At 39.9% G+C, this 26,422-nt stretch overlaps 1 protein-coding gene across 1 annotated transcript in view; it reads left to right on the top strand.

The window, feature by feature from the left end:
* Positions 1-26,422, top strand: part of FHOD3 (formin homology 2 domain containing 3) — a 365,756-nt gene that overhangs the window by 299,352 nt on the left and 39,982 nt on the right. Inside the window, exons 18-23 of the mRNA XM_042808981.1 lie at positions 3,211-3,516; positions 7,446-8,335; positions 13,947-14,105; positions 20,728-20,910; positions 24,858-24,977; positions 25,453-25,614. Coding sequence (XP_042664915.1) covers positions 3,211-3,516; positions 7,446-8,335; positions 13,947-14,105; positions 20,728-20,910; positions 24,858-24,977; positions 25,453-25,614 — 1,820 coding nt within the window. The remainder of the gene's footprint in view (positions 1-3,210; positions 3,517-7,445; positions 8,336-13,946; positions 14,106-20,727; positions 20,911-24,857; positions 24,978-25,452; positions 25,615-26,422) is intronic.

The raw sequence follows: 26,422 nt of genomic DNA, 5'->3' as shown, positions 1-26,422 counted from the left end.
AGGCTTAGGATATTTGTTCTCTCTGAGGGTTTATAGGCCTGAGGGAATGAAATCTTAGCAGCTAGTAAAGATATGAGAACCTGTGTCTGTTCAGAGTTCTTTAATAGCTGAGTATAAAAAAATTTCCTTCCATGTCCCTGTGCAGCATTGTGAGTTCATAGCTATTTTCAGAAGGAAGCAGCTTGCTGTCCAGTCAACCTTATTCAGAAAAGTGCAGAAAAGGGCTATCACCAATATATGATCATAACACAGCAAATCACATTGTTATCTTGTTGTGTGTGTGTGTGAGACGAAGTCTTCAAAATGTTAGATGATGAAAATTCTCAAAACAAAGCAATCTTTACACATTCATTGAGGGGCTCTGCTACCATGTCCATCAGTGCTGAGGATACATAGCTACTTTGGGAGATTTCATTCTCCTCAGAATGTTTTTTTCCAGTAATGCATTTTCGGAGATCAACTTTTGGGAGAAAAAAAGAAATAGGCATAAGATGCAAAAACTACTCCTTAAACTCATGGTCTGTTTTCCTCCTCCTCGTGAGTCTGTACTAGTCTGAAAGTTCCATCTCATTTTATACACCAAGAATTTTGTTTGTTAACAGCTTTAGGAATTCTCAACAATATCAACCCATGAATGGAACTGCAGGCGATAGATACATGGCTGACTTACTAGCTTCATTCTCCCGCTAATGTTTGTTGACAAAATTGATTTCTGAACTGTTCTTCAAGGGAAGCACTTCTGGACATAGCTCACTATATGTAATTTGGGTGATAGGTAGGCAGTTTGATATGATCTCAGAAGAGAGGGGGAGAGAGACTTTCAAGATGAGTATCAGTGTACCCCTATTTTGTTCTAGAAGTCTTCAGATTTTGATATTCCTTGAACTCAAAAAAGGCAGCTTGTGTCAGCATAATGCTGTCTACTCTTTAGCATATGTTAGGATCTCCAAAGACACTACATCTTTCAGCTATGTGTGGAATATTTCTGGTGTGCAGAGGATTCAGAATTCTTTTGAATGCTGCTTTTGTAGGTTTACATTCTCATTTTCTCAGGCATTTCTGATGTCTTCCCTGACTGTATCCTTAGTAAGATCTTAAGTGTAGCTTCGTGATAACAAAACATTAGTGGTCCTTTTCGTATTTCAGTCAGTTTCTTTCTCCACCTAAGCTGTTGGAGTTGACCTTCCTGGTCACTGCGCTTTTTGGTCTTCCAGGGAAAAGTCTAGAATGGCTAGTTAAGGAAGCTGAAGACATTTGTATGTATTTATGTAGTCATCGTGGACCATTGCAGAATGAGAAGCTCAGAATCTCACTGTACAGTACTATGCTAGTTCCAGGATACCTAAGGTTGTACCCCAGTTATACTCAAATTTTGTCTTGACTTGGAAATATTCTTGTGTTACACCATCAAACTAACAGCTGTAGTCAGATATACACCACTATTTGCCCAACTCCTTGCCAGCTCTCTAAAATTTTGATTCTCTCGCAGGCAATGCCAAGAGTAGAGTTGTAAGTAAGACATTTAAAGAGACAAGGTCTGCACTGAGCTGTTCACAAATCAAAGTCAGACTTTTAAATTCTCTTTTTGTAGAAGAGGGAAAAGGGTAAACTGCTAATTGTGTTTTAATACATTTAAAGGGGATTGAGTATGCATGGACTATTTATTAAACATATTATGCTAACATTTATGTGCAAGGTTTATTTATGCATAGATGGTTGTTTAACCAACTACACATTTAAAATCATTTGTGAAATTGTAAAAGCTTAACTCCAACAAAATGAAGGAAAAAAATAATTTGGTTTTTTTTTACACTAAAATTATATAAAATGAAGTGGAATAGCGTGATACTGAAGATGCATTCCTCAAAGCTAGTTCAAAAATGTGTGTTGTTGTAAAGAGAAGGCATGGGCATTGTTAGTAATCATCATTCTTTGTGTGGGTGTCACAGAAAAAAGAATAGGCACTCAATGTGCAGCAGTCTTCGGAAAACATTGCGACTTTTGTTATTTTGGCTTATGGTGTTTTTGGATTAATCCACTACCTGCTCCCTAGAGAACTGACCTGTTTCAGCTACATTCCATTGTGATACTATTTGCCTCATACGATCATTTTGTTCTTGAAGAAAGTCTCATTGTACATCAGGCGATCCAAAGATGATGACAAGTCCATTTTGCAATATTGCAATGACAAGTAGTAGAAGGAAAAAATGAGCATGACTTGGTCACTGTAGTCACCTGACACAAAATTTAGCACAGAGGGAATTTGGGGAGTATGCAAAACTAACATGCGTGCCTGTTTTCATCACTCTTGCATGGCAATTTCAGCATTCATAAAATTGTGAGCTGCTTGACGTGAATATGAGTGGATGCTCTTCAGTTCCTTTGCCGCATGCAGAGAATATTTGCATGTGAAAATCAGATGTTTTAGCTAAAAAAATAAAGAAGAATGAAGTTCACTGTCAGTGATAAAGCAGGGAAGAAGAAACCAGGTGTGCTATCAACAGTATTCGCCACATTGCCAACTGATAAAAAGCTCAATGTATAACATATGCCAACCAATTGGAAACTAAATTTGTGCCATATGCCAAGCATTTGAAAACTTTGTTCAGTTTTGATGTGGCTATTCTGAAGTAAATGTGCATGAAAAAACCATATGTTTTTTGTCAAACAGATGTGTGTCAGTGCCATTTCCAGACTGTGCCATTTCATTGTGTTAATAAAACTAATATTGTATTTTTTTTTTTTGTTGAAGTGTTCCTCATCAGGTGAAAAAAGAATTCCTCCAGAAACCAAAGAAAATTCAACCAAAAAAGCCACAGTCTCTCTCCTTTTTGCTTTTTACAAGATCTCTTGCTTCCTGACTCTGTCTAGGCACTGAATTTTCAATGTCATGGGTGGGATGCCCATTTTCTGCTGGTTCAAATCCTTATGCAAGTCCAACACTCCAGCTGTGGAAGTATGTATAAGAACAGTGGATTGGCTCCAGACAGTAGGCAAAGGGGTTTGCCAGGCCACTCTCGTGTGCAACGCTGTCGTCATACAACATTCATCAATCTGTTGCTCATAATGTTAAGCGTGCCATGGACTTGCTTTTTATTTTCTTTCCATAAGGCACTTGTACAGTTTTCACATTGTTCTCATTTAGATGGGCGAGCCTGACACAACTCTGCTGTTAAGTGCATCTCTTTCTCCCATTGTTCTCTCCACCAGTGAGTGCCAGTGAACCCGAACCAGAGACAGAGACAGAACCAGAAGCAGAGCAGGAGACTGAGGCAGAGCCTGAGCAGGGAACGGAGACACCCAAGGAAATAGAGGCTACAGAGGTGGGACCAGAGAGTGAGGTGGAGCAAGGACCAGAGAGAGAGCCAGAAGAAAGTGCAATACTCAGTGAAAAAGAGAGGCAGAATGAGGAAGTGAATGAAAAAGACAACTGCTCTGCATCCAGCATATCCTCAGCAAGCAGCACTTTAGAGAGGGAAGAGAGAGAGGACAAGTTAACCAGTGACAATGAAACTGGTAAATTGAAGTTTTTTCAATAATGAAGGATTTCTGGTGGGAAAAAAAAAAGTGTAAAATTTGCAGCTCTGTTGTTTTGTTAATAAGCAAACAAACCCTTTGCTCCTGATTGAAGATTTCCTTTTCAGTGGCCAGGTCGGTGTCTTTTCCCTGCTTGGAAATCCACAGACTTTAATGGGGCTTCTGTGTTTGAGGGGCAAAAAAGCCTTGATCAGTTGAGGTTTCTTTTAACTTGAGACCATTTTCTTCCTTAAGATTAATGTAGTAACTGATGAATCATGATGTTGAAGTGACTCTACCCCCCAAGGAGTTGTCTTTTCTATACCTCAAACAATGAGATAAGAAGCCTTGCTGATACAGTTTTTCATGAGATTACAAACAACTTTTCACATGCCATTGACTTTTAATTCAATAGGAAGAGAAATAAGGGCTGAGCTCTTTATTCCATCCTTCCAATTTTCCCGTCTTAGGCTTCAGAAAGCAGAGAGAGATACATAGGAGCTGCAGACTATAGTTCTAGGCTACAACCTTCCTTAGCTCAGGTGGAGAAGGCCCCTAAAATACACATTGTCTTAGACTGCAGCTCTGTAGCAACCAGTGTTTCTGGTTTCGTGCAAAGGGTAGCCCAGCCTGGAAAACAAGAATCCGAAGAACCCGTTTTCTGCCCTGGAGAGATAATTATGACCAGAGACAGTCATGCCATCCAGGCAGGGAGTAAAAGGCATATTTTGACCTTCATTGATTAATTATACTTTTTCTTTTTCATTCGTTTGTTTGTTTGCTGACTTTTGTAAAGAGGTTAAGGAATAAGTGTTATTAGGGCACTTCCAAGTCTTCTTAGGGCTCAACAGTGGAAAACATTGTCCTAAGTGCTTTAAATTCTAGATAAGAAAACAAAAATTGCTATACAGTGTGAAACAACCTCACTTCTTACTGAAAGAAAAGAGATGACCCAGTAACAAGGATTACCTCATAGTAGTGAATTTTCAGATTATGATGTTTATGTTTAAACACTATCACTTTTTTTCTGGAAGCATTAAGTTAATTTTGTTCTAAATTTAAGAACAATCTTCTTTTCAACCAGCTTTAAGATTAAATTAAATGAGGCACTTAGAATGTTGTTCTACTCTTGCAGACAGTCAATGAGTATATGCGTAGGAAAGGCATGATGGATATGATAGATGAGAGATATTATTGCACTGTGACAAAGTTCAAGATCTTCCAAGAGCAAATAAAGGAGAATAGGTTACAACTTTCCCCAGATCCTGATCATTTCTCTCTAAATAAATGCATATGTACTTTTTTTTGTTAAAAGCTAAGAAATGTGCCCTGGTAATCAAATAACAGCATCTTAAAATTGACATATGTTATCAGTAGGCCAAATATTTATTAGGCTGTGCTATGAAGTAGTTCTCATGTAGCAAGTCGTTTGAGTTCTACTAGATAAGGTGAATCAGAAAGCAAAGGGAAGCACTGGTTTCCAGCAGCTATCAGGTTCCCAGCTGTTATTTTACCATTGGTTCTACTCAGGTGCATTAAGGGCAAAGAAATAAAGCCTTTGGTCCCAGCTTCTTGGCCAGCCTTGCTGCTGAACCTGACTTCTTATAGTTCTCATTTCTCTAATGGCATTTCACAACTTTATCGCTGTGGGTGGAGGGAGAGAAGTGAGCAATTAGATAGCAAGAGCAGGAGTATTCATAGCAATAACATTTGAATAAATAGGGGAAATGCAGATGGACTAAGAGACCCCATCTTAGAGATTTTGTCTGGGGTTTTTTGATGAGAGTACATGGATAGCTGTCATAGTAAGAAAGCAAATCAACTGATAGTCCAAGTGCAAAGTTCTGCATCTGGATTTGGGCAGTCTTAAGCACAGATGTAGGTTGGGCAGAGAATGGCTTGAGAGCCACCCTGAAGAGAAGGATTTGGGAGTGCTGATTGTTGAGAGAATCAACACGAGCCAGCAGTGTGTGCCTGCAGCCCAGAAGACCAGCCATATCCTGGGTTGCATCAAGTGAAGCAGATTGAAGGACGTGATTCTGCCCCTCTGCTCTTGTGAGACCCCACCTGGAGTACTGCGTCCATTTCTGGAGCCCCCACCACAAGAAGGACATGGAGTTGTTGAAGCAGGTCCAGTAAAGGGGCATGAAGATGATCAGATGGCTGGAGCACTCTCCCTTTAAGGACTGGCTGAGAGAGTTGAGGCTGGAGAAGAGAAGGCTCCAAGGAGACCTTAAAGCAGCCTTCCAGTACCTGAAGGGGGCTACAGAAAAGCTGGGGAGGGACTTCTTATAAGGGCATGTAGTAATAGGACGAGGGGAAATGGGTTTAAACTGGAAGAGGGTAGATTTAGACTAGATAGGAAGAAATTATTTACTGTGAGAGTGGTGAGACACTGGAACAGGTTGCCAGGTAAGGTTGTGGATGCTCCCTCCCTGGAAGCATTCAAGGCCAGGCTGGATGGGGCTGTGAGCAACTTGGTCTAGAGGGAGGTGTCCTTGCCTATAGCAGGCAGGTTGGAACTAGATGATCTTAAAGGTCACATCCAACCCAAACAGTTCTAGGATTCCATGATTCTATGATAGCAGAAACCTTAAAAGATATTTAAAACTCTTTAAGTATTGAAGACATCAGGAACATGAGAAATAAACATGAAATGGAAGTATAAGTGAAAAGGCAACTGCAAGGTATAAATTGAAACCTTTAACCAAAACTGGCCAAAAGGAAGGATAACAATAAAAATAAAATGTTTAAGAAGTAGAATTTTTAAGAATAAAATGTGTAAAGAATATGGGGAACAGAAAGAATCTGATAAAGAAGGTACATAAATTGTGAAGAATTATCTTTGTCCATATTTAACCACTTCATCTTTTGCCCTTTGGAAAAAAAGCACCGTAATTTTTTGTCACATTATTGAAAGTGATTAACAGTATTGTATTTAGGAAAATGTAATCTAAGATGCTTGCATCATTTATTTTACAAATTGACTGCTGTGGTTTGTTGTTTACAGTGCTGTCTTAAAGAGATTGTTCTGTAGATTATAGTTTTAAAAAGCAGTAGTCGGAAAAATAAAGCTTCATTACAGTGAGGTTCTAAATGGCTGTGATGTGGGAAGAAGGCTATTACGTTTTCAATTCCATCATATGCTACAGAAGGGTAACAGCATCTGATGAGAAAATTTTCAGAAATCACTAGAAGACTTTATTTAGGTGCATGTATTCTTAAAAGTAACTTTGAAAATCTTGCTCTTATGATTCTACTCACAAAGTTGCTCTGAGAGCTGTACCCTGGGTATGCAATCAGCTCTGTGATTCAAGTAGCCCTTGTCATGAAGACAGACCAGGCGTCAGCCAAGAGATTCAAAGTGCAGCCAGATGTGAAGAGTGTCCTCCCCTAGCGGTCAGAGAGGGAGGAGGGGAAGGAGGAAGCAGTTACATCTTGACCTTGAAGTCAGGCAGGTAAATTTCCTCTCTTGAGGAAGTTTTCCTTCCAGTTTATGGATTGATCAGAAGTATGATAGCAACCTGTCTTTTGACATGGTCACAATATTTAAATCCCACTTTGGATTACAAAATATTCTGAGCATTTATGCACTGTGTAAAATGAGCTGGGATAGGAAGTACAAAATTAAATCTGACAGATTTCAGAAGAAGCCCAAAATCTCAAAATCCTGAGTTATGGAGTCCCTCCTGAGCTAAACCAATTATTTTCTGCTGATGTTCCTTCTTTGAGAAGTACTCCCAACCCACTGGGATTGAGTCATATATCAGCACTCTCACTAATAGCAAAATTTCTGAACCTGTTGCTTACCCAGTTTCAGAGTAGTTGTGCATGCAACCCTAAAACATTTTTCTTGTGGTGGCGAGCATTCTTGATGCTCTGGCTCCCTTCTCCTGACTTTTCCCATCTGTGTGTGTGTGTGATTGCAGGTCCATGGTCCCAGACCATTCAGGATGCTGGCGTGAATGAGCAGTGCAGCAACATCCTCAACAACAAGCGGTTTATGCTGGACATGCTGTATGCGCATAACAAAAAGCCCAAGGATGAAGAGGAGAAGGAGCTGGAGGCGAAGGAGGAAAAGAAGGAGACGGAGGAAAGTGAGGAGTCCCTCACTAGTCTAGCCAGTAGGATCTCTATCCTTCAGGCCACAAAGCAGGCCAAAGATGAAAGTGTCAAAAAGATGGAGATTGGAAACCTGGACAACCAAGGCAGCGTGAAAGCCTTTGCGGAAAAGTTCAATAGTGGTGAGTTGGCCAAGGGGACAGCCTTGCCTGAAGATGAAATCAGTGAACAGGTCCCTGAGAAAACACCAGCGCAACCAAAGAAGGAATCTGACTACATCTGGGATCAACTCATGGCTAATCCTAGAGAACTTAAAATCAAAGACATGGATTTTACAGACTTGGGGGAGGAGGATGATGTAGATGTGTTGGACATGGATATGGGTCCTGGGGACTCCCTTGTTCCCCCTCCTCCTCCTCCACCTTCTTTCCTGGGTTTGCCTCCTCCACCACCTCCCCCACTGTTTGGATGTCCGCCTCCACCTCCACCCTCTGCTAATTTATTGGCTCCTCCTCCGCTGTTCAGCACTCCTCAGGGTTTAGGGTCACCCCAGGTTTCTAGGGGTCAGCCAGCATTTATAAAGAAGAAGAAAACCATCCGTCTGTTTTGGAACGAGGTACGGCCATTTGAGTGGCAGTGTAAAAACAACAAACGCTGCAGAGAATTCCTGTGGTCGAAACTGGAACCCATTAAGGTAGACACTTCCAAACTGGAGCATCTCTTTGAGTCGAAGTCCAAGGAACTGCCTGTCACAAAGGTACAGCTCATATTCAGCTCACTCTTATTTTGCTATTGTATTGGTATTCATTTTGACTTAAATGTAGATGATTTATGCTGTTTATATGAAAACAGTGGAAATTACGGGATGCGTTTCTAGCTTGGTCTATGACAGAAGATATTCCATAACCTGAAAGTAGAAAATGAGACACAGTGGTGTCTGTGCCACGCCTGTCCTCTTGTCTCAGGTCTATCAGTTCAGGGATATCACTTCAGGTGGGAATACCAACAAACTATACATTGATGCAGTTGTAGTTTAGTGCCAGACCAGGTATTTAAATATGAAGTATTTTCTGTTACATTTATCTAAAGGTCAGAGCATGATGATTCATATCTGTATTTGACAGTTCTTCACTTGGTAATATTTTCCTAATCATTACATAGAAAGTTTAGAATATCAGATTTGTTCTGCAACAAAATGCCCACTCACATACTTTATTGTGCAGGATTGCTTTATAAGCTAGACCAGGTTTACAGTTACACTCTGCAGGATTTTGTGAGGAAGGGCAGTTTTACTGTTTTATTACAAAATAGTGGTAAACAGGCATACTTACAATCCTTAATTTGGACAGTAGGGCTATCCAAATTTTAGGATTGAAGCTGGTGTAGGAAATATCTCAATAACTAGGATCTCCTGATACTTAGCATTGTAATGAAATAAATTCATGAAAGCTGTTTTCACTGCTGTTTAACGTTGAACTTGACAACACAGATATTTACATTCAGTAAATATCTTACACTTATGTTTACATTCAGTAGGAATTAGGTATTAGTTGAAACATTTGTTTTTCATGGCTTCATAAATTCACTTCTAATCAGAGCAGTTAATATCAGGAAAACGACTTTCCTCTTCAGTTAAAATGCTAGTGAAATATACCCATCTCTCTTCGTTAAAATAAATAACTTGCTTGTATGTTTTATAGTGACATAAAAAATAACCCGTACCCGTAAGTGAATGGCAAACAATGGGTGCATGAATATATGACTCACCTAGATCTTACTTATCACTGTTCTAAATTGAACTTTTTGTGATGCAAAAACAATTGTCATACATGCATTGCTTATAACTTCGAAATGTGTGGCATAGCACCTTAAGAACATATTCAGCTGATAGTTCATTTGGCAGATATTGAGATTCATTTCTTTCTCTCATTCCTTTTCTGGTGAGGAAGGAATGTTGGTGACATGGTAGTGTGTTACTTCTCATCTCTCTCCCTGTAAATACAAATCTGCCACAGATGGTTCATAGATGGAAAGAATGAGAACGTTTTCTTAGATCGATGAAGCATTTAATTCCTTGAATTTAATGTGGAATTATGACATATTTGTCTTTTCCAAACTTTAGCTGTGTGCTGAATGCCAATATTGGAATGGATTTGTCTGGTCGATTTTTAGGTTCTGTTCTCACCTGAATTTTGATAAAACGTTGAATTATTGGAATGTGAACTTGTTTACTTCTCCAGTTGTTTGTCAGTTATGTTCCCAAACAACTTCTGGGCATTCTCCCCACCGTATGCACTCTTCCCAAACCTGCCTGGACTGCCTGATGTTTTGGCACAGCTTTTGGCTCCTAACTGAAAGATGAGTGAGCAGGTTTCTTTGAAATCAGTGCAAGTCTGAGGAATGATTTAGGTGACTGCTTTCCTCTTGGACACTAATACTGCTCTCTGCATGAGACATTATACTTTTGGCTTGCTTTCCATCCCGTCCTGTAACACAGACATAGCGTATCATTGTCTCAGTACAGAAAACAATGATGACTGAAAATTATACCAGTGGAGCTCCACACCAGCTTCTGAGAGTCTTGTGTATTTTTGGTGAATACCAGCAAATCTTGCGGGGCATGAGATGGTCCTTAGATCAAGTGAGAGTGGGAATAATTAAGCAGACCACTGAATCCATAGAGGACTTGAGGTTTGGTATGAAGATTGCACTCAAATTAGGATAACTCTCCCTTTTTCCAGACTGCTTGGTTTATTTCCAGGAAGTACATTCCCCGTTGTGTCTAGTTTCTTGTGTCCAATGGCTGCAATCCAAAACAGGTTTATTCTATAATATTGTAAAGTCTGACTCACAGCTCAGTTGGTTCAGCTGAAAAAAAAAAAAAAAAGAGCACTGAGCAACAAATCAAAAGTCAGACCTCCAGATTTCATAGCAGTAGATGCAAGCAGGTGCATGAAAAAGGAATAGTCCAGAAGGATAAGAGAAGCGAAGCCAGAGTGTGTGTTGGAGTGGGGGTTGGGGGTCTTTGGCTCTCTCCTGTGCATGTGATTTTATCCAGCTGTAACCAATTTTACTCCAGTTTCTAATCCTTCACTGTGATTTCCACAACACACAGCTATAAACAGCTACTTCCTGGCTTATGAGAAGTTTTTCATTAAACACAATAGACTGCAGTAAAATAAAACAGATTTTAAATTGTAGGATATAATAGGGGAATTTAAGGTAGAGGGGTAGTTCTTGATTTTAGGAAAATGAATTCCTCTTTGGGCAGTATGCACATTGATTATAGTTGGTGGAGCAGTCTTTTGTTGCAGAATGCCTATTTTCTGAATTGGAGGACCACAACATTTTTAGTGGCTAGAAGGAGTGATCAGGTACCCCTCCAAACAAGCCTAGAATTTCTTTCCTTCACATACTGCCAAACAAAGCAGGTATTTCGACGAAGTACATCAAACTGTTAATTTTTCTGTAACAAGAAATTCAGTAGTTGCATACACTACTGAATCGAAAGTTACTGCCCAACCCTTCTGAAATCTGTGTGGTTCTGCAAGTCATTGAAAAGTATTATTTTGCTGATTCATCTGTACTCAGTGGGAGTATCAGTCATCATGTGCCCACAGGCAAAAAGCAAGCAAGAGTGAAAAATTAAGGAACTTATTTTCACATGCACGTGTGTGTGTGCCTAGATACATACTCCTAGTAAAAATGGTTGTTGTAAGGTGAATAAATGCTAAGGCTTGTCATAAGTGTGGAACAACTTTTCTGAAAAATATTATCTGTTTGATATCCTTAGCAAAGTAAGTGGCAGCTGAATAATTCTTTTTCAAATTCCCATGTTAAATCCTTGCTAGTTAAGATAGAAACAAAAAGAAATTGCCATCTCGTTATTAAGGGATTTCCCAAGTTTTTCTGCACTATTGACGCACATAGTTCTACAAGTTTAAACAGGAGAGAGATTTCTATCTTGGTGCTCTTACATAAAATTGAGCACTGAGAAAGTGATAGAAATTCTTATGCGTGCTTAATTAAAGCAGATAGGTGGTTTTCAGACTACATTCTCACCAAACCGCAGGTTACCTTCTGTGAGACTGCTGGTGTTTTTGAATAACCTATCTTGTCTGCCAAGCCTTCAGTAAAAGGCAACAGCATCTGGCCAGTTAGCTCTTATAAAAGTCTAAATTCACTGCAGTTCTTGGTATGTTGTAGGAATGATTCCACCACCTGATTTATATTCCATAATACAATAACCAGCAGCTCAAGGCTATGTATTGGCACTTTGAGATGTGAAATCAAGTGCACTAATGAACTAATAAAACGCATTCTGAAATCACTTAATATTACAGCAGAAATTGGTAGCTGTAACTCATTGTAGTAGTCAGGCACTTACATCTGTGTGATTTAATTGCAGACCAAAAGGAATTCTTTTCCTAGTGTTAGGATAATAAAGTTTAAACAAGTAAAATCTTTTTCTTCATCCTTTTGTTCATTCTGAAGGGATTTCTTTGTAACCTAGCCATCATCCGCAGAAGGGATTTAAATTCTCATCTGCCACTGTTTTTGTAAAGAATTACTCCAGATTTTCATACTCAACATTGCAGCTGTAGAACTGGAAAATACCTCTCCCGCTTATGTCCCCAGTAGAGCTCATCTGTCTCTCCTAACTCATTGCTGAGGAGGGATTGCACTGCTGTGATTGCAGTTATCCCAGCAGTTGGCATGGGATGTCCCACAAATTAATATGTCTCTCTTGACAAACTTAGGAACCTAAACACAGAGCTGCAGATCTGTGGCTTACTTACCCATACCGCATGTGAGAAGCCTAAATTTAACTCCTTTCCCCCAGTCTCTTCCTTTCTGCAAGGATTCTTCAGAGTGATTCTGTGCTGCAAAAATGGCGGTGTAAATACAGAGGAGTTCAGTACAGACTAAGAGGAAGCAGGCTGTGGTGAGCGCCACTTGTTTTTATGTGGTCTTGGCCACTAACTGTGGTCTCAAGAAAGCAATTAATGGCCAGAGAGTAAAAATGACTGCTTTAAAGGAGAAGTGCTATCTCAGATCACTAAGCCAGCTCCCTAAGAGAAAGAGGTCTTATACTTAAAAAAGAAAAGGTTCAAGCAGGACTCAGAGATGCTTTGAAGCTGTTGACAGAAAAGCAGTTCTAGCAGAATAAAATGTCATCACAGTTGTCCTAAAATTTATCCTGTTTGTTCTGAAAGTGCCATTTCTTTATATTTTTTTTAAAAAAGCAGTAACATCTCATTGCATGGTTACATATCTGCCATCTGTGCTGTGCTGAAACATGGGCTTGTACACAGCGGAGCATGTCTCTACTTGCTTGCTTCATTGTGCTGGTCTTTTCCCTACATGGCAGTGCTTGGCAGCATCCCTCAACCCATCTCTCTTAGAGAAAAGGAAGGGAGAGAACAGAACACTTGCTTCCAAGCTTTGTGTGTTGAGAGAGGGCAAAAATGATGTAAGAAGCTGGATTGTGCTGTATGCTCTCATTTTCTCTCTCTCAATACCCCCATATACAATGAGCAGATCCCTTGTAGCAACCTGGCACATGATATATTCAGTTGCCAAAGAGGCACCTTTTTGCGCAATGCGAAGAGAGATTAAAAGGTGTGCTGTGTCATGAAAATAAAGACAACATTCAGCACTGTTTTGTCGTAAATGGTTTGTAAGTCACCGTGTACAGTAAGTATGCGTTTTAGCATTAGAAGAATAGGGACATGGAGGAAAAAGAATTCACATTTATTTCAAGAATGAAGTGTAAAGCTTGTTAGTAGTTCTTTGATGTTTTGTCTTTGCTGTCATTTAAAATACTGTCATTTTTCCTGAAGGTAAGCCTGAAATACCGTAAGTTGTAAGGTAGAATATCCTTCCTTGTGCCTGAGGGAGAGCGGGCACCCCAATGTCTCCACGAAGGCCTCTCTGGCTCCTTATCTTGTGTCCCAGGTGGATCTCCAGCACAGGAGAGGCCCTGCAAGCCAGCAGAAACCACCCTGCCCCTGCCCCAGCTGGGCCAGCTGGGTGTCAGAGGTTCAGTGGCTGCTCCAAGTCCTGGAGCCCTTCAAGCAGCCTTGCCCTGGGCATCCCCAGGCTCCAGCAGCTCCGAAGCACAGGGAGAACCCTCAGCTCATGGTACAGCCTCTGGCCTTTGTCAGGCAGTTTCCGAAGGCTGGCGATAACCTGTGTGTCTTGTGCTCGTCTTCTTTGGTCAGTATCTGAGTCAGCTTCTATTAGTGGTTAAAAAAGATTTGCACTCAGTGTCAGCACCCTTGCACAGGGGAAGTCTTTGGTGAAAGGAGTGACTTTAACAAACAGACTGGAGGGATAATTTTCTTCTTGTTCTCTTCTTGATCAAGAAAACTGCTGCAGATGGGAAGCGACAGGAAATCATTGTACTGGACTCAAAACGAAGCAATGCTATTAATATTGGCTTGACTGTGCTACCCCCTCCACGAACTATCAAGACTGCTATTCTGAATTTCGACGAATATGCCTTAAACAAGGAAGGAATAGAGGTAAGGAGCAGTCAGTGTCTTCAAGTCTGCATTTTCGATGTTTTATTGTATTCAGTATTACATATGGTATGCGCCAAATAATTAATGGAAAAGATAAAAGAATATATATTACATCATTACAGAGCTGAGTCTTGTTAAATCAATGCAGTGTACTTAAGCAGATACTGGCCATTTGAAATTGGGAATGGTTTGGGATTTCTCTGGGATTTCTCTGCTTTGTTTGTATCTAAACTTGAATAACAATGGTGTTAATTCCTATTGAGATTTTCAGAGGATTGCCCATTATTCTAAAGCTCAGTTTCTTATTACCTTTATTAAAGCTATTAAACTTGTAAACAGAGCAGATTCTGCGTACATACATTGGAAAAGTATCTGATGCTGAGCACTCATTAAGCACCAAAGAATAGACTGTGATTTTCTAAAGCTGATGCAACCAGTGCAGTTTAATAAAGTTCATGCCCAGCTAGCTGTTGGAGTCATTCTAGATTACATATCTAATGGAAAACAAATACAGTGACCAGTTCTGCTCAAAATAGCATTTTGATCTTACTGTTGTTTGAAGAAAAGCAGTTGGTATAAAGATGATGTAATTTTTACCATTACATGTTAGACTTTGCAGATATTCTTACCAAGATCCAGGATGAGCTCTGCTCATTATTCTTTTATGAAAACATTTTTTTTTCTGTGGAGTGTAAAAGAAGCCTGCTGCTCCCCTCTTTTTGTTGTTTTGTGTTTTATTTTGTTGTGGTTGTATTCATTTCAAATATTTTTTTGAATAAGCCTTTATCATCTAATATGAGTAATCTGCACAACTGCAAATTTCAACCAGTGGTTGAACTGCATAGGTCTTGTATTGATTCATAGTTACCTTTTAGTGGTTTGGCCCCCTTCCCACCTTCTCTGTGCTGACTACAGAAGAAAATGACGAAAGCTGATAGAATGGTAGCGGAGCTGCCAACAGTTTCATACAAAAGAAATAATAAAGACCAAATATTATCCTAACTAGAACGCATGGCCTGTTACATTCCTACTAGAATATAACTTCTTCCCAAAGCTACATTATTTGCTGTATGCCTACCTTACTGATATTTTGTAGGTGATAAACCAGACTTAAAAATTAATTTTAGTGATCAACAAAAGTTGTTTTTTATCCCAGTTGGTTAGATTTTGATCTTTGGGGCAATTATGGTGACCACGAGTCTTACAATGGCCAGTTACATGACCCAGCTCCATGTATCTACCACTATACTTTGCAGTACTGAGCGTTCTAGATTGGAGAGAAGCACCCCTCCAGCCAAATCCAACTCTCATACCACCAGTTAGACCTCAATTTGCAAAAAGTGTTTACCAAGAAAGTCCTGCATAAAATGGCTGATAAAGCATCATCCTTTGAATTGCTACCTTACTTGGTTTGCTCAACAGAGGCTCAACTGCTCTGCTTACCCTTCCAGTGCCACCATTTGTAGCTGGTGTGCCCATCTGCCAACCAGCTGTAGTGTCCACAATTGGGAGTGACTTGTTCCACCACACCCTTATTTGGGTAGCCTTTCCATTAGTTGCCAGAAACCCGTAATTTAATTTAAAATATATATAATAAATGCATGCAGCTTTGAATTTAAGATTTCAGAAAGCAGAAAATGTTGCATTGTTGATATACCTGCCCAGTGCTAAAGAAAACATAATTTCTGAGTGTTCTGAGTGTTCTGAGTGTTCACAGCTTGAAGCTAAAGGATATGAGTAATCCTGATGTGATCATTTAGGTATTTAAAACTGAGAGAGAGGATAAATAGACCTGAGTCCGGATACTTTCCGTGTTGAGGGATGAGGCCTTCATTAGTGGGGAAGATTGGTGTTCATGGAGGAAAAAAAATATTTTCTTCTAAATGCGTAGTTCCATTTTGATTTATGGTTTGTCAAGTTAAATGGCACAATGAATTCAGATTCCATTCCGCAATTCTCAATTTACAGATTTTTCTTATAGCACAGCGTTGCAGAGTCAGAGAGACATGTAGCAAAACAGAGAGCTGGATTGAGCTACGTAGATTTAGACAAGAGGTACAAGAAAAAGCACAGAATTACATCGTCTTGCATCCTGCTGCTCTCAGTAAAGCCCTTCTGCAGTTTCCTGTACTGCTCCTTTGACCAACAGTGTGGATTAACTTTGTTAACCTCTTTTCCCGTTTTCATCTGTTCATTGGCTCTAGTATTAGAGTTAGATTGAAAGGAAGAGAGGATGTATATTTTAGATGTTTCATATTTTAGACCATGTGTTTGAAGTGCTTAGGTATCCCTGAGAACTGAGATGTGGTCTTAGAAAGAAAGATGTAGTCAGTTTAGTATGCAGAGCAGGAGGCACTGTAGGGAAACATGCTTTCAAAGGAAGGCACAATGTGTGTCTATGAGCATGCATCAATCCAGCTAAACAGTTTTTTTTTGCCATCTTACATTTGCCAAAGTGGTTGTGCTTTCCTTTCTTTGAAAACTTGGCATCCATTGTGTTCAAACAACTTGGAACTCAGCTGCAAACAAAGAACTGGCTGCTTAGCATGGATGAAGGCTCCCTCAGAGTTAAGCAAAAAGGCAAGTTTAAAATCCTGGCATGTAATTTTACCTCAAGAAGAGTCCACCAGATCAGTCCTTGCTGTTGTCTTCAGTAAAGGACGCAAGTAGGTCTATCTGCTACTTAGGGAACAAGAATAAAAATCAAATTATACCAAAGAATATAATTAATTTAGCCAAGTAAAATGGGGGTAATGCTGTGAGGAAATTAAGATTGTATGCCTTGTTTTTTACAGTGTAGCTTTGTGATGCTGTGTATTACATGGATGAGCACTGCTTTTAGTAAAACTACTTGAAATGAAAAAGCTGTCCATGGGCGCTAGGTCCTCCATAACCAAGCAGTTAAGTATTTTAAAGGCCATGTGTTTGGAGTGATTACATAGCCCTGAGATGTAAAAAGGGATAAGAAATGAGAGCTTAGTGTTACAAAGGCAGATGGGGACATTTATAAACAAATAGAATCCACAAAAGTTGGTTTTCAGAAATGATCAAAGTATTTAAATTTGTTCTGATAGTTGCCACCTCAGTATGTTGGCTTTTGCAGTTTCCAATTGGGTTAGCTAATGCTTTGTGAAAGACTGGTGGGGTATTTCAAACTATGCTATCTTGCTTGACCTGGAAAAATGCCTTTTTTCACAAGTCTGGACAGAACACAGAATTGAATGAATAGTACTTTGTTGGCTGTACTCTAACAGTCAGCATATCACTGCCCTAACAAGTTTCAGGCTTTATTTAATGGGAAAAATGCTACCCTTTCACTCCTTGGAGAAAACAAAAATACTTTCTATGGCTTCTGTGAACAGCAATTGCATGTTGATGTATTTCAGAAGAGAGCTGAAGAAGTGGAGCAATCTGACTGAAACCATGGCTGTCAGTTTCTGATTTATAGAGATCATTGTAAAGCATTTTAGATGCAGTCCCTTTTCTGAATTTGATCTTTTTTTTTTTAAAGTTCATATAAAAATTAGTGTAGGAAGCCTCGTATACTATGGTGTCATGAGCTCCACATTCTTTTAGATTTTCTATTCTATTCCTTTGTATGTATATATATTTGTTTTCTCCAAGTAATGAGTATCGAATATAATGAATGTTGAATATAAACCACTGATGTGTCTCATTAGTAGATGCCTGAAAAAATGAAGTGTGAGAGCTTTTTGGGATCTGAATCTTCTGTCGAGACTTGTCAAATATCAGATAACGTGTATTTGGTTATGTAGCTTATGAACAGATGGGCCTTTAGCCACAAAAAGCTTAGGGCACAATAACAACCAGATATTTCATTTCCTAGTTTTTTTAGGTCACTATTTGACTAAAATCATACGTGAACGTTGAGCTACTCTTGCAACCTCATCAACAATGAGAAGCCCTATTATCTCTCAGAAAAGATAACTTAAGCGCCTCATTTCTGGAGAGGCCGTTAACAGTTTCTGATTCAGTCCTTCCTCACAGCCCTTTTTTATTTGCCCTTCTGCAACTGTGAGTCTGTCTTCCTAAAGATTGGAAGCAGCTTGTGTTGTGAACCCCTCTGAGGTGCCCACTTCATCCTGAATGTCTGAGGGATGGCCTGAGTCTTCCATGACCTTCACCCTCAGAGCCTTGTAAGGCCTTCCTCTGAGAAGTTTTTGGAAATTGTACCATAGGAGAGCAGAGTCCAGGAAATAACTAGTTTGATCCTTTCACTAAAAGTTCAAGGAGTAAAATAATTAGGATTGATGATCTAATGTGAATGAGATCACCCCACCCCCCTTTTTTTTCTTCAAGTAAAGATTTGTGTACTGTTTTTCCTCAGAATTTTAATCTTTGACCCAAGCAATTTTTATGAGAATGCCTGCAGATGAAATATGTGTGTGATACAGCGTTGTGTCATGTTATAGGAGGATATGAGTATAGGGCTTGCCGATAACCAGTCTTCTTTTAACCTGCCAGGAGACTATCATGCTGGGGAGAACATTATGAACTGATCATTGGATTCAAATCTATTTATGATTTAATGGTCATATTAGGTGCCAGTAACCTTCTTCCCTATTGAGTTTTTACTCTCTTTTTATTGTCAGTGATGTTTAAAAAAATAGTAAGAAAAATAATAAGAAACTGGCAGGTGTTTTTGGATCTGAACAAATGGTTCAAGTTAGTAATAGAGTGGAAATCAAAAATAAGAGCGTGTTCCTACTTGCTCAGGATCACACCAAGGATGCCAACCAGCAGGGTAAGAATTGTTTGCCTGAACAGACTGAAAGCTCTGGGGAGTAAATAGCTGCTATGGGGGTGGTTGCACTGCAGATGGTATGAGTCCTGCCAGCACATGGATACAGCTCTGATCCTATCAAAGCAATGCTTGCAGCAGCAGGAGTGATTCTTGTCATCTGGAACTACATCTACAGGCTCTTTTGCTTGGTGTTCCTTTTTTCACATAGTGCAGTGTACAGCACAGCAGACTTGCAGTACTTGGTCTCACAGCTCTCCAGTACATGGATTTGGATTTTTATCAGCTCCATTTGGCTCATCGTGCTTACATGAAGCACAAGGAGGAAGAGAGTCCCTTTGGAAGTAAAGCTTACTGTTTCATTTAGAAATGCCCGAAAGCAATGCAAAATCTCTGGAATATGGGCCCTTCACCACCACAAAATACTTGTGGGATCCCTGGGTAGCTGCCAAAAGCCCTAGTTATTTGTAGGAGGCAATTGAGAACACTGCTGAAGTGTTAGCCTTCAAAAATGCATGAGAAGCATTTTTACATCCATCACATGGCTACTGCTAAACTCACCATGTAGGGCTGTTCCTGTGATCTTATTTGCAATTTTCCCTGGTTCACTCGGAGAAGCGTTAGCTTTTTGTTATTGTTTAAGATATATTTTTTTCAAAGGTTCTCTTTGAAAAAAACCCTCTTTCTGTGAGCTTAAGGCTCAGTCTCTCTTCTGTGAACTTTTTAAAATGATGTTGGCAGAGTGCTGAGAAGCACTGTAAAAGCAGCTAGTTGAAATCTCTAGTTTGATGTTGTCACCTTAGTTACAGAGTTCAGCATCTGTGGGTGGATGGATACAATATCAACAAATACAATCAATTCTGAGCAGAACATTTTCCAAATAATATTGACAAGGGAAGGTAAAGTACTGAGGGGTATTCCTCCTCTTCTTTTTTTCATTGGGATAGGAATGGATTGAAAGTTCTTGTTTGTCATTAAGTAGAAGCTCATAGCTTTTTAACATATATGATTCCTCTAGTCATGGGTGAAAGCCAGGGCATCTTATTACAGCATTCAAGCAAGGAGGATTTATTTCTCTCTTAAAGTGAATGGCAGTGTCAATAGGAAGAACTGCTTCTCTATTTATATTTATGGAAGCCTGCATATGAAGTTGATCAGCAATAAGTTCCAGTTAAACAGATTGAAGATTGTTTGCTTGCTTCCCCTTATTAACATTATTTGCTTCCTTAACCCTTGTACCCTGCCTGACTGAGCAAGAAAATCCCTTGTTATCCACACTTAGGTGTACCCCTGTACAAGGAGCTAGACAAATTAATGGTACTAATAAGGGACTGTTGTGGTAATTTAATAAATTGGCTTTCATAGAACCATGGAATGGCTTAGGTTGGAAGGGACCTTAAAGTCTATCCATTTTCAATCTTCTGCCATAGGCAGGGCTACTACCTACCAAGTCAGGCTGCCCAGGGCTCCATCCAGCCTGGGCTTGAAGCTTTTGCTCTGAATATGGAAAACTGAGGATATATGTCCTGTGTAGTCTCCCTGTCTTCCTTCCTTCCATTATGAATCATATATGCTGAATGCAGATTTAAAAATGTATTTTAATATAGATGTATTTTTTCAAAAAGATAGTAGGCCTCATTTTTATTTCTTCTGCAGTGGTTCAGTGCTTGCTGATCAAGGACTTCTGCCACTGACACAGAAAGAAGCTTGTGTAAAACCAAAACAACCGAGTGTCAAACAAGCTTGAATGACATCAAAATGAAGCTTATCAGTGTTTGCTGTGGATGCGTGTCCATACCACTATGCCCTTGTGCACATCTCAGCCCTCCACTGATGATTGCCTTTTATCTCCCTTTGCAGAAAATTTTGACCATGATCCCATCGGAGGAGGAGAAGCAGAAGATCCAGGAGGCACAGCTGGCGAATCCTGATGTCCCCCTGGGCAGTGCTGAACAGTTCCTTCTCACCCTCTCCTCCATCAGTGAACTCTCTGCCAGACTCCAGCTCTGGGCTTTCAAGTTGGACTATGAGATAGTGGAAAAGGTGAGACGAGCATGCGGAGGCTGAGGGAGACACTGTTCCAAGTCTTTGCTTAATCCTTCTCTGTCCTTACTGTATATTTTGACTGTGTATTTTGTGGAAATAGTTAATGAGTCACTTTTGTTTCAGTGGCTGACCAGGAAACAGCTGAAGTGATCCTTCATAGACTGTTCCTCCTATGAAAGAAAATTAGGGATTATGTCTTCCTTCCTTTAATTAGACAGTAATGACATTGTAACAAAGAAGAGGGCTAAATCCTGACCACATTTTTTCCAGATGTTGCTATTCAGGAAATGTATAGTTTCAGGCAGTAAGAATTTTTCCTTAGGTGAAGATTGAATGGACGACAGAATTCACTAATGTATCGTGAGAGTATCACAGAATCACAGAATCACAGAATCACCCGGGTTGGAAGGGACCTCAAGGATCATGTAGTTCCAACCCCCCTGCCTAGCAGGGCCACCAAACACACACATTCAGATCAGGTTGCCCAGGACCCTGTCCAACCTGGCTTTAAACACATCCAAGGACAGGGCATCCACAACCTCCCTGGGCAGCCCGTTCCAGGGCCTAACCACTCTCCTTGTATAGAACTTCCCCCTAACATCCAACCTAAATCTTCCCTCCTTCAACTTCGATCCATTTCCCCTAGTCCTGCTGTTGTCAGCCCTTTTGAAGAGTTTACTCCCCTCGTGGGTGTAGGTTCCCTTCAGGTATTGATAGGCTGCAATGAGGTCACCCCGCAGCCTTCTCTTCTCCAGGCTGAACAAGCCCAACTCCCTCAGCCTGTCCTCATAGGGGAGGTGCTCCAGCCCCCTGATCATCTTAGTCGCCCTCCTCTGGACCCTTTCCAAAATCTCAATGTCTTTCTTGTACTGAGGGCTCCACACCTGGACACAGTACTCCAGATGGGGCCTCACAAGAGCCGAGTAGAGAGGGACGATCACCTCCCTGTCCCTGCTGACCACCCCTCTCCTGATGGAGCCCAGGATCCCATTTGCCTTTCGAGCTGCCAGAGCGTACTGCTGGCTCATGTTCAGTCTCTCGTCCATCAGGACCCCCAGGTCCTTCTCTGCCGAGCTGCTCTCAAGGACCACTCCTCCCAGCCTGTACGGGTGCCTGGGGTTCTTCCGGCCCAAATGCAAAACCTTGCACTTTGCCGTGTTGAACCTCATTAGGTTCACCCGAGCCCAGCCCTCCAGCCTGTCGAGGTCCCTCTGAATGGCATCCCTTCCTTCCACCGTATCAACCGCACCACTCAGCTTGGTGTCGTCAGCAAACTTGCTGAGGGTGCACTCAATTCCCTCATCGATGTCATTAATAAAGATGTTAAAGAGCACCGGTCCCAAGACAGACCCTTGGGGGACACCACTTGTTACCGGCCTCCACCTGGACATAGAGCCATTGACCACCACCCTCTGTCTGCGGCCTTTCAACCAGTTTCTTACCCATCGGGTCGTCCACCCATCAAATCCACTTCCCTCCAATTTGGAGATGAGGATGTGGTGGGGGACCATGTCAAAGGCCTTGCTCAGGTCCAGGTAAATGACATCAGTCGCCTTCCCTTCGTCCACCAATGCCGTCACTCCATCATAGAAGGCCACAAGATTAGTTAGGCATGACCTTCCTTTGGTGAAGCCGTGCTGGCTGTCTCGGATCACATGCTCATTCTTTATGTGATCGAGCATGTTGTCCAGGAGGATCCGTTCCATGATCTTCCCAGGCACGGAGGTGAGACTCACCGGCCTGTAGTTCCCCGGGTCCTCCCTGCTCCCCTTCTTGTATATGGGAGTGACGTGACCCTTCCTCCAATCATCCGGGACCTCACCTGACAGCCACGACTTCTCAGAGTACTGATCTTACATCCATTTAAACTAAGGAGAACGCTGTTAATTAAAGTTATTTCTGTATGTAACTCTCAAAATTATAAACAAAAGATAAGAGCATCCTTCAAGAGTATTCTTTTCAATTGTATCAGGTCCTGTACCAGGACTACTGAATTCATGACACACATGGAGTTGAGTTCACTTATGCATGCACACTGAACATTTACCTTACATTGTTTTTTATATTGACATTACATTTATACTTTACATTATGTCTCTCTGCCAGAAATTCAGGGCCAGTTCTTAAATTTGATTTCAAGTATAACTTATGGTTTAAAAAAAAAAGGGCGGTGAAGATGTTATGTGATAGCGAAGGATACAAGATTTTTCTGCATTATCTATTTGTCTTCTCTAGGTAAGAGGTGAATTTTAAAAGAGGGCAAGAATTACCATTTCTTTTATTTATACGATGTCTAACACATCACCAAACCAACACCGTTTGGTTTGGTGTTGATTTTTTTTGTTGCTTTGCTTTGTGCTTTTTTACTACAGTAAACTGAGAAATTTGGAGTAATTATAAATACAAACTGTGTAGAAGAGCACTGAGCACTTGTACACTTTTGTACACATGAAAGCATACAAAATGGCCTGCTTGGAAGCTTTTTATGCATCCTTTTTATGCATCCTCAGACTATTTTAAATGAACCTTTTAGGAATTATTTTTAAACAGTTTGCAAATTGATGCAGGCAAAATGCACATAAAAGTCTGTGTTTACAGCAGTTTTATAGCAATGCGATTTCATGTCTATAATTCAACAAAACAAAAAAATTCTGAGTAGTAAATCAATTCAAGGAATTCTGTGCATTAGTTTATTGCTTTTAATTTAATTTGATAATGTCTTGGATTATTTAGCAATTCCCCTATGAAGTATGCATAACTTTGGTTACTGTGCCATCTCTTAAATTATGTAGAATTTGACATACTCTCTAGTCACAGTAGTGAGAAGAAATGCATGGTTTTTTTTTTAATCTCTCTGATTTTTTTTATGGTAAAATATCACTACAGATTTTGAACGACCCATTGTGTTTCCCTGGCACAGTAAATTGTGCTGTTCTTTTCCCTCTTGGTCTAAAATAACAGCTTAATTTTTGGCTTCTTAGCTCATAAAAAGTGTAGTAATTTGGGAAAAGAATGCTTCCCAGAGATGCTTAGAATTGCATTTGGTGATAGGAACAACGTGAACTGTTACTGTGCACATAAAATAAATAGCCCTGGCCCTCACACAAAGATAGACATAAACTCACTCATCTGAATTGCCTTCACTGTCTTCCTTTGAACTCTCTGGTGTAGTGCACTTCCTGAGGTAATGGAACAGAATTTATGTTTTTAAGTCTTATCAGTTTACAAACCTATTCTCAGATAACATGTGTGAATGGAACCTGCATTAAGTTAAAAGATCAAAATGAGACCCACTTTTAAAGCTTCATATTTGCAGTAGTTTTTTTAGTTACTTTGGTGTGGGCTTTTTTTGTGGTTTTTTTTTTTTGTGTGTGTGTGTGTGTTTTTTTAAACCAGATTTAAAGTTGCATGAGCATAAAGTGCTGTCTAAAACTCAGAGGTGGCTACTGTTTGAAGAAAGCTTTAGGATCAGGCTATGAACATCAATTCAGCCAGGGTTTTAACTCTTTTTTTTGTTGCTGTTGTTTATTTGTCTGAAGATTAGAGATTGTTGAAGATTGGAGAGAATAGTTATAAAAAGCTCTTTTATCATTTGGGATAGGACAGTATTCATGCCTCTAATTCAAGTGCAACAACCCCTTTACTAATACTGCCTCTCCTATTTGGAAAACAGTCATAGAGCAATCCTGAGTACAAATAAGTTAATTGCATACATAAGTAAACAACACTGGGGGAAGTATTTTATGTATTTCTTTGCTCTGATTCATTAACTGGGACATGAAAGAAAGCCATCAAACATGGCCAGTTTACACTGTGCAAGATTGCAGTTCAGGAACTTGTTGCAGTTATTAATCTAAACTATTAAAAAGTAATAGTATTAAGAAGAATAGAAGAAACTATAGACAACTGCAGCCTTTATTTTCTTGTTTCTTTTCTCATGGCAGGAAGTTGCAGAACCACTTCTAGACCTGAAGGAAGGAATGGACCAACTGGAGCACAATAAAACTTTGGGATTTATCCTTTCTACTCTACTAGCCATTGGGAACTTTTTGAATGGAACCAATGTAAGTCCAACATTTCCCCTGGAGCTTTTCCTTCAAAAAACAGAAGTCAAAGCCATAGTGACAGCTACAAGTCAGTATTTATTTCTTACAAGGAATGTCAATTAGAAAACTAATTTACTAGTTCTAGTTCATGGAACTAGTGTTCCACGAGTGCTCTCTGTCTCTTTCTGCATAACCTGAAAGAAATTTAAAACTAGGCACTCTCTCATGTAAGTTATTTGAGTTCAGTGTTGATGCTCACCATTCAAACAGTGATAACTGTGTTGTGAGTCATTTCCCTGCAGATGGAGTGATTTTATGCCTATTCTTCAGCAGTTTTAAAAAAAAAAAAGCAAAAAAAAAAGCAGTAAGTTTCTTCTGATGTAGAATTCTTCTTCTTTCCCCTATGCTTCTACTTGGGCATTTTCATGTACTAACCTGCATGGCAAAGAGTAACATTTTTATTTTTATTTTCTTCTTGTTTTCCCTCATACAGGCCAAAGCTTTTGAGTTGAGCTACCTCGAGAAGGTTCCAGAAGTGAAGGACACGGTGCATAAACAGTCCCTTCTGCACCACGTCTGCACTATGGTGGTGGAAAAGTTCCCAGACAGCACTGATCTTTATTCAGAGATTGGAGCCATCACTAGGTCAGCCAAGGTATGTCTGGTGGGTGTATATATGTAACCCATTAATGGATTAAACTTGAGATAACCAACATAAAAATGCTGGTTAATAATTCCTATCTAGTCCAGTGTTTTGATTCTGACAGTTGCCAATACTAGCTACTTGGGAGGAGAGCACATGCAGCTTTGAGTAGGTCTCTCCTAGAGAGTCTTTATTTCATGAATTGTAATACTCATTATATGCATCAGATGGGGGAATTACTTATTTTTCAAAAACCATATTGTTTCAATATTTTGAGAGGAAAAAAAATCTGTTATCCAATTGTTTTTTAAACATCAAAAATCAAGTCATATTTTGGCTCCTAGAAAAGTACTTGTGACATTGAATTCCACAATCTAATTTTGCCTGTTGTAATATTTGCCAGCTTCAGGTTTTACTTTCTTTAATATATTGAGCAGTATAAACTTCTTTTATCTCTATATTTCATGGAATCATAGAGTTATTTAGGTTGGTCATCACTCTACTTATTGCGATGCCAAATAAAAGCAGTCTGCTGCCTTGCCTGCATTTCAAATAATCCTTCTACAGTTTTTTTTAGAGACAGTTTTCACAATTTTTCTTTATCTTCCCTTTTGGAATGGGCTAAAACACAGTATTCCAGCCCGTACTTAGTGATGTTACATGCTTACTACATTTGCCCATCCTGCCTATGCTGTCTTTTGTGGGTTACCTGAGATTTTATTTGTGTTTTTTGACTGTTGCTGTCCTTCTGATACAAGTCATCTTTGCACTGCTCTCAGGGGCATCCAGACAGTTCATCAGGCTTTTAGAACTCAACCAG

The sequence above is a fragment of the Centrocercus urophasianus genome, unplaced genomic scaffold, assembly GCF_019232065.1.
Source record: "Centrocercus urophasianus isolate 14NV4802_14NV808 unplaced genomic scaffold, USGS_Curo_1.0 seq_11, whole genome shotgun sequence".
Classification (NCBI taxonomy): domain Eukaryota; kingdom Metazoa; phylum Chordata; class Aves; order Galliformes; family Phasianidae; genus Centrocercus; species Centrocercus urophasianus.
Note: the sequence above shows the minus strand (reverse complement) of the source record. Positions and strands in the feature narration are given on the sequence as shown.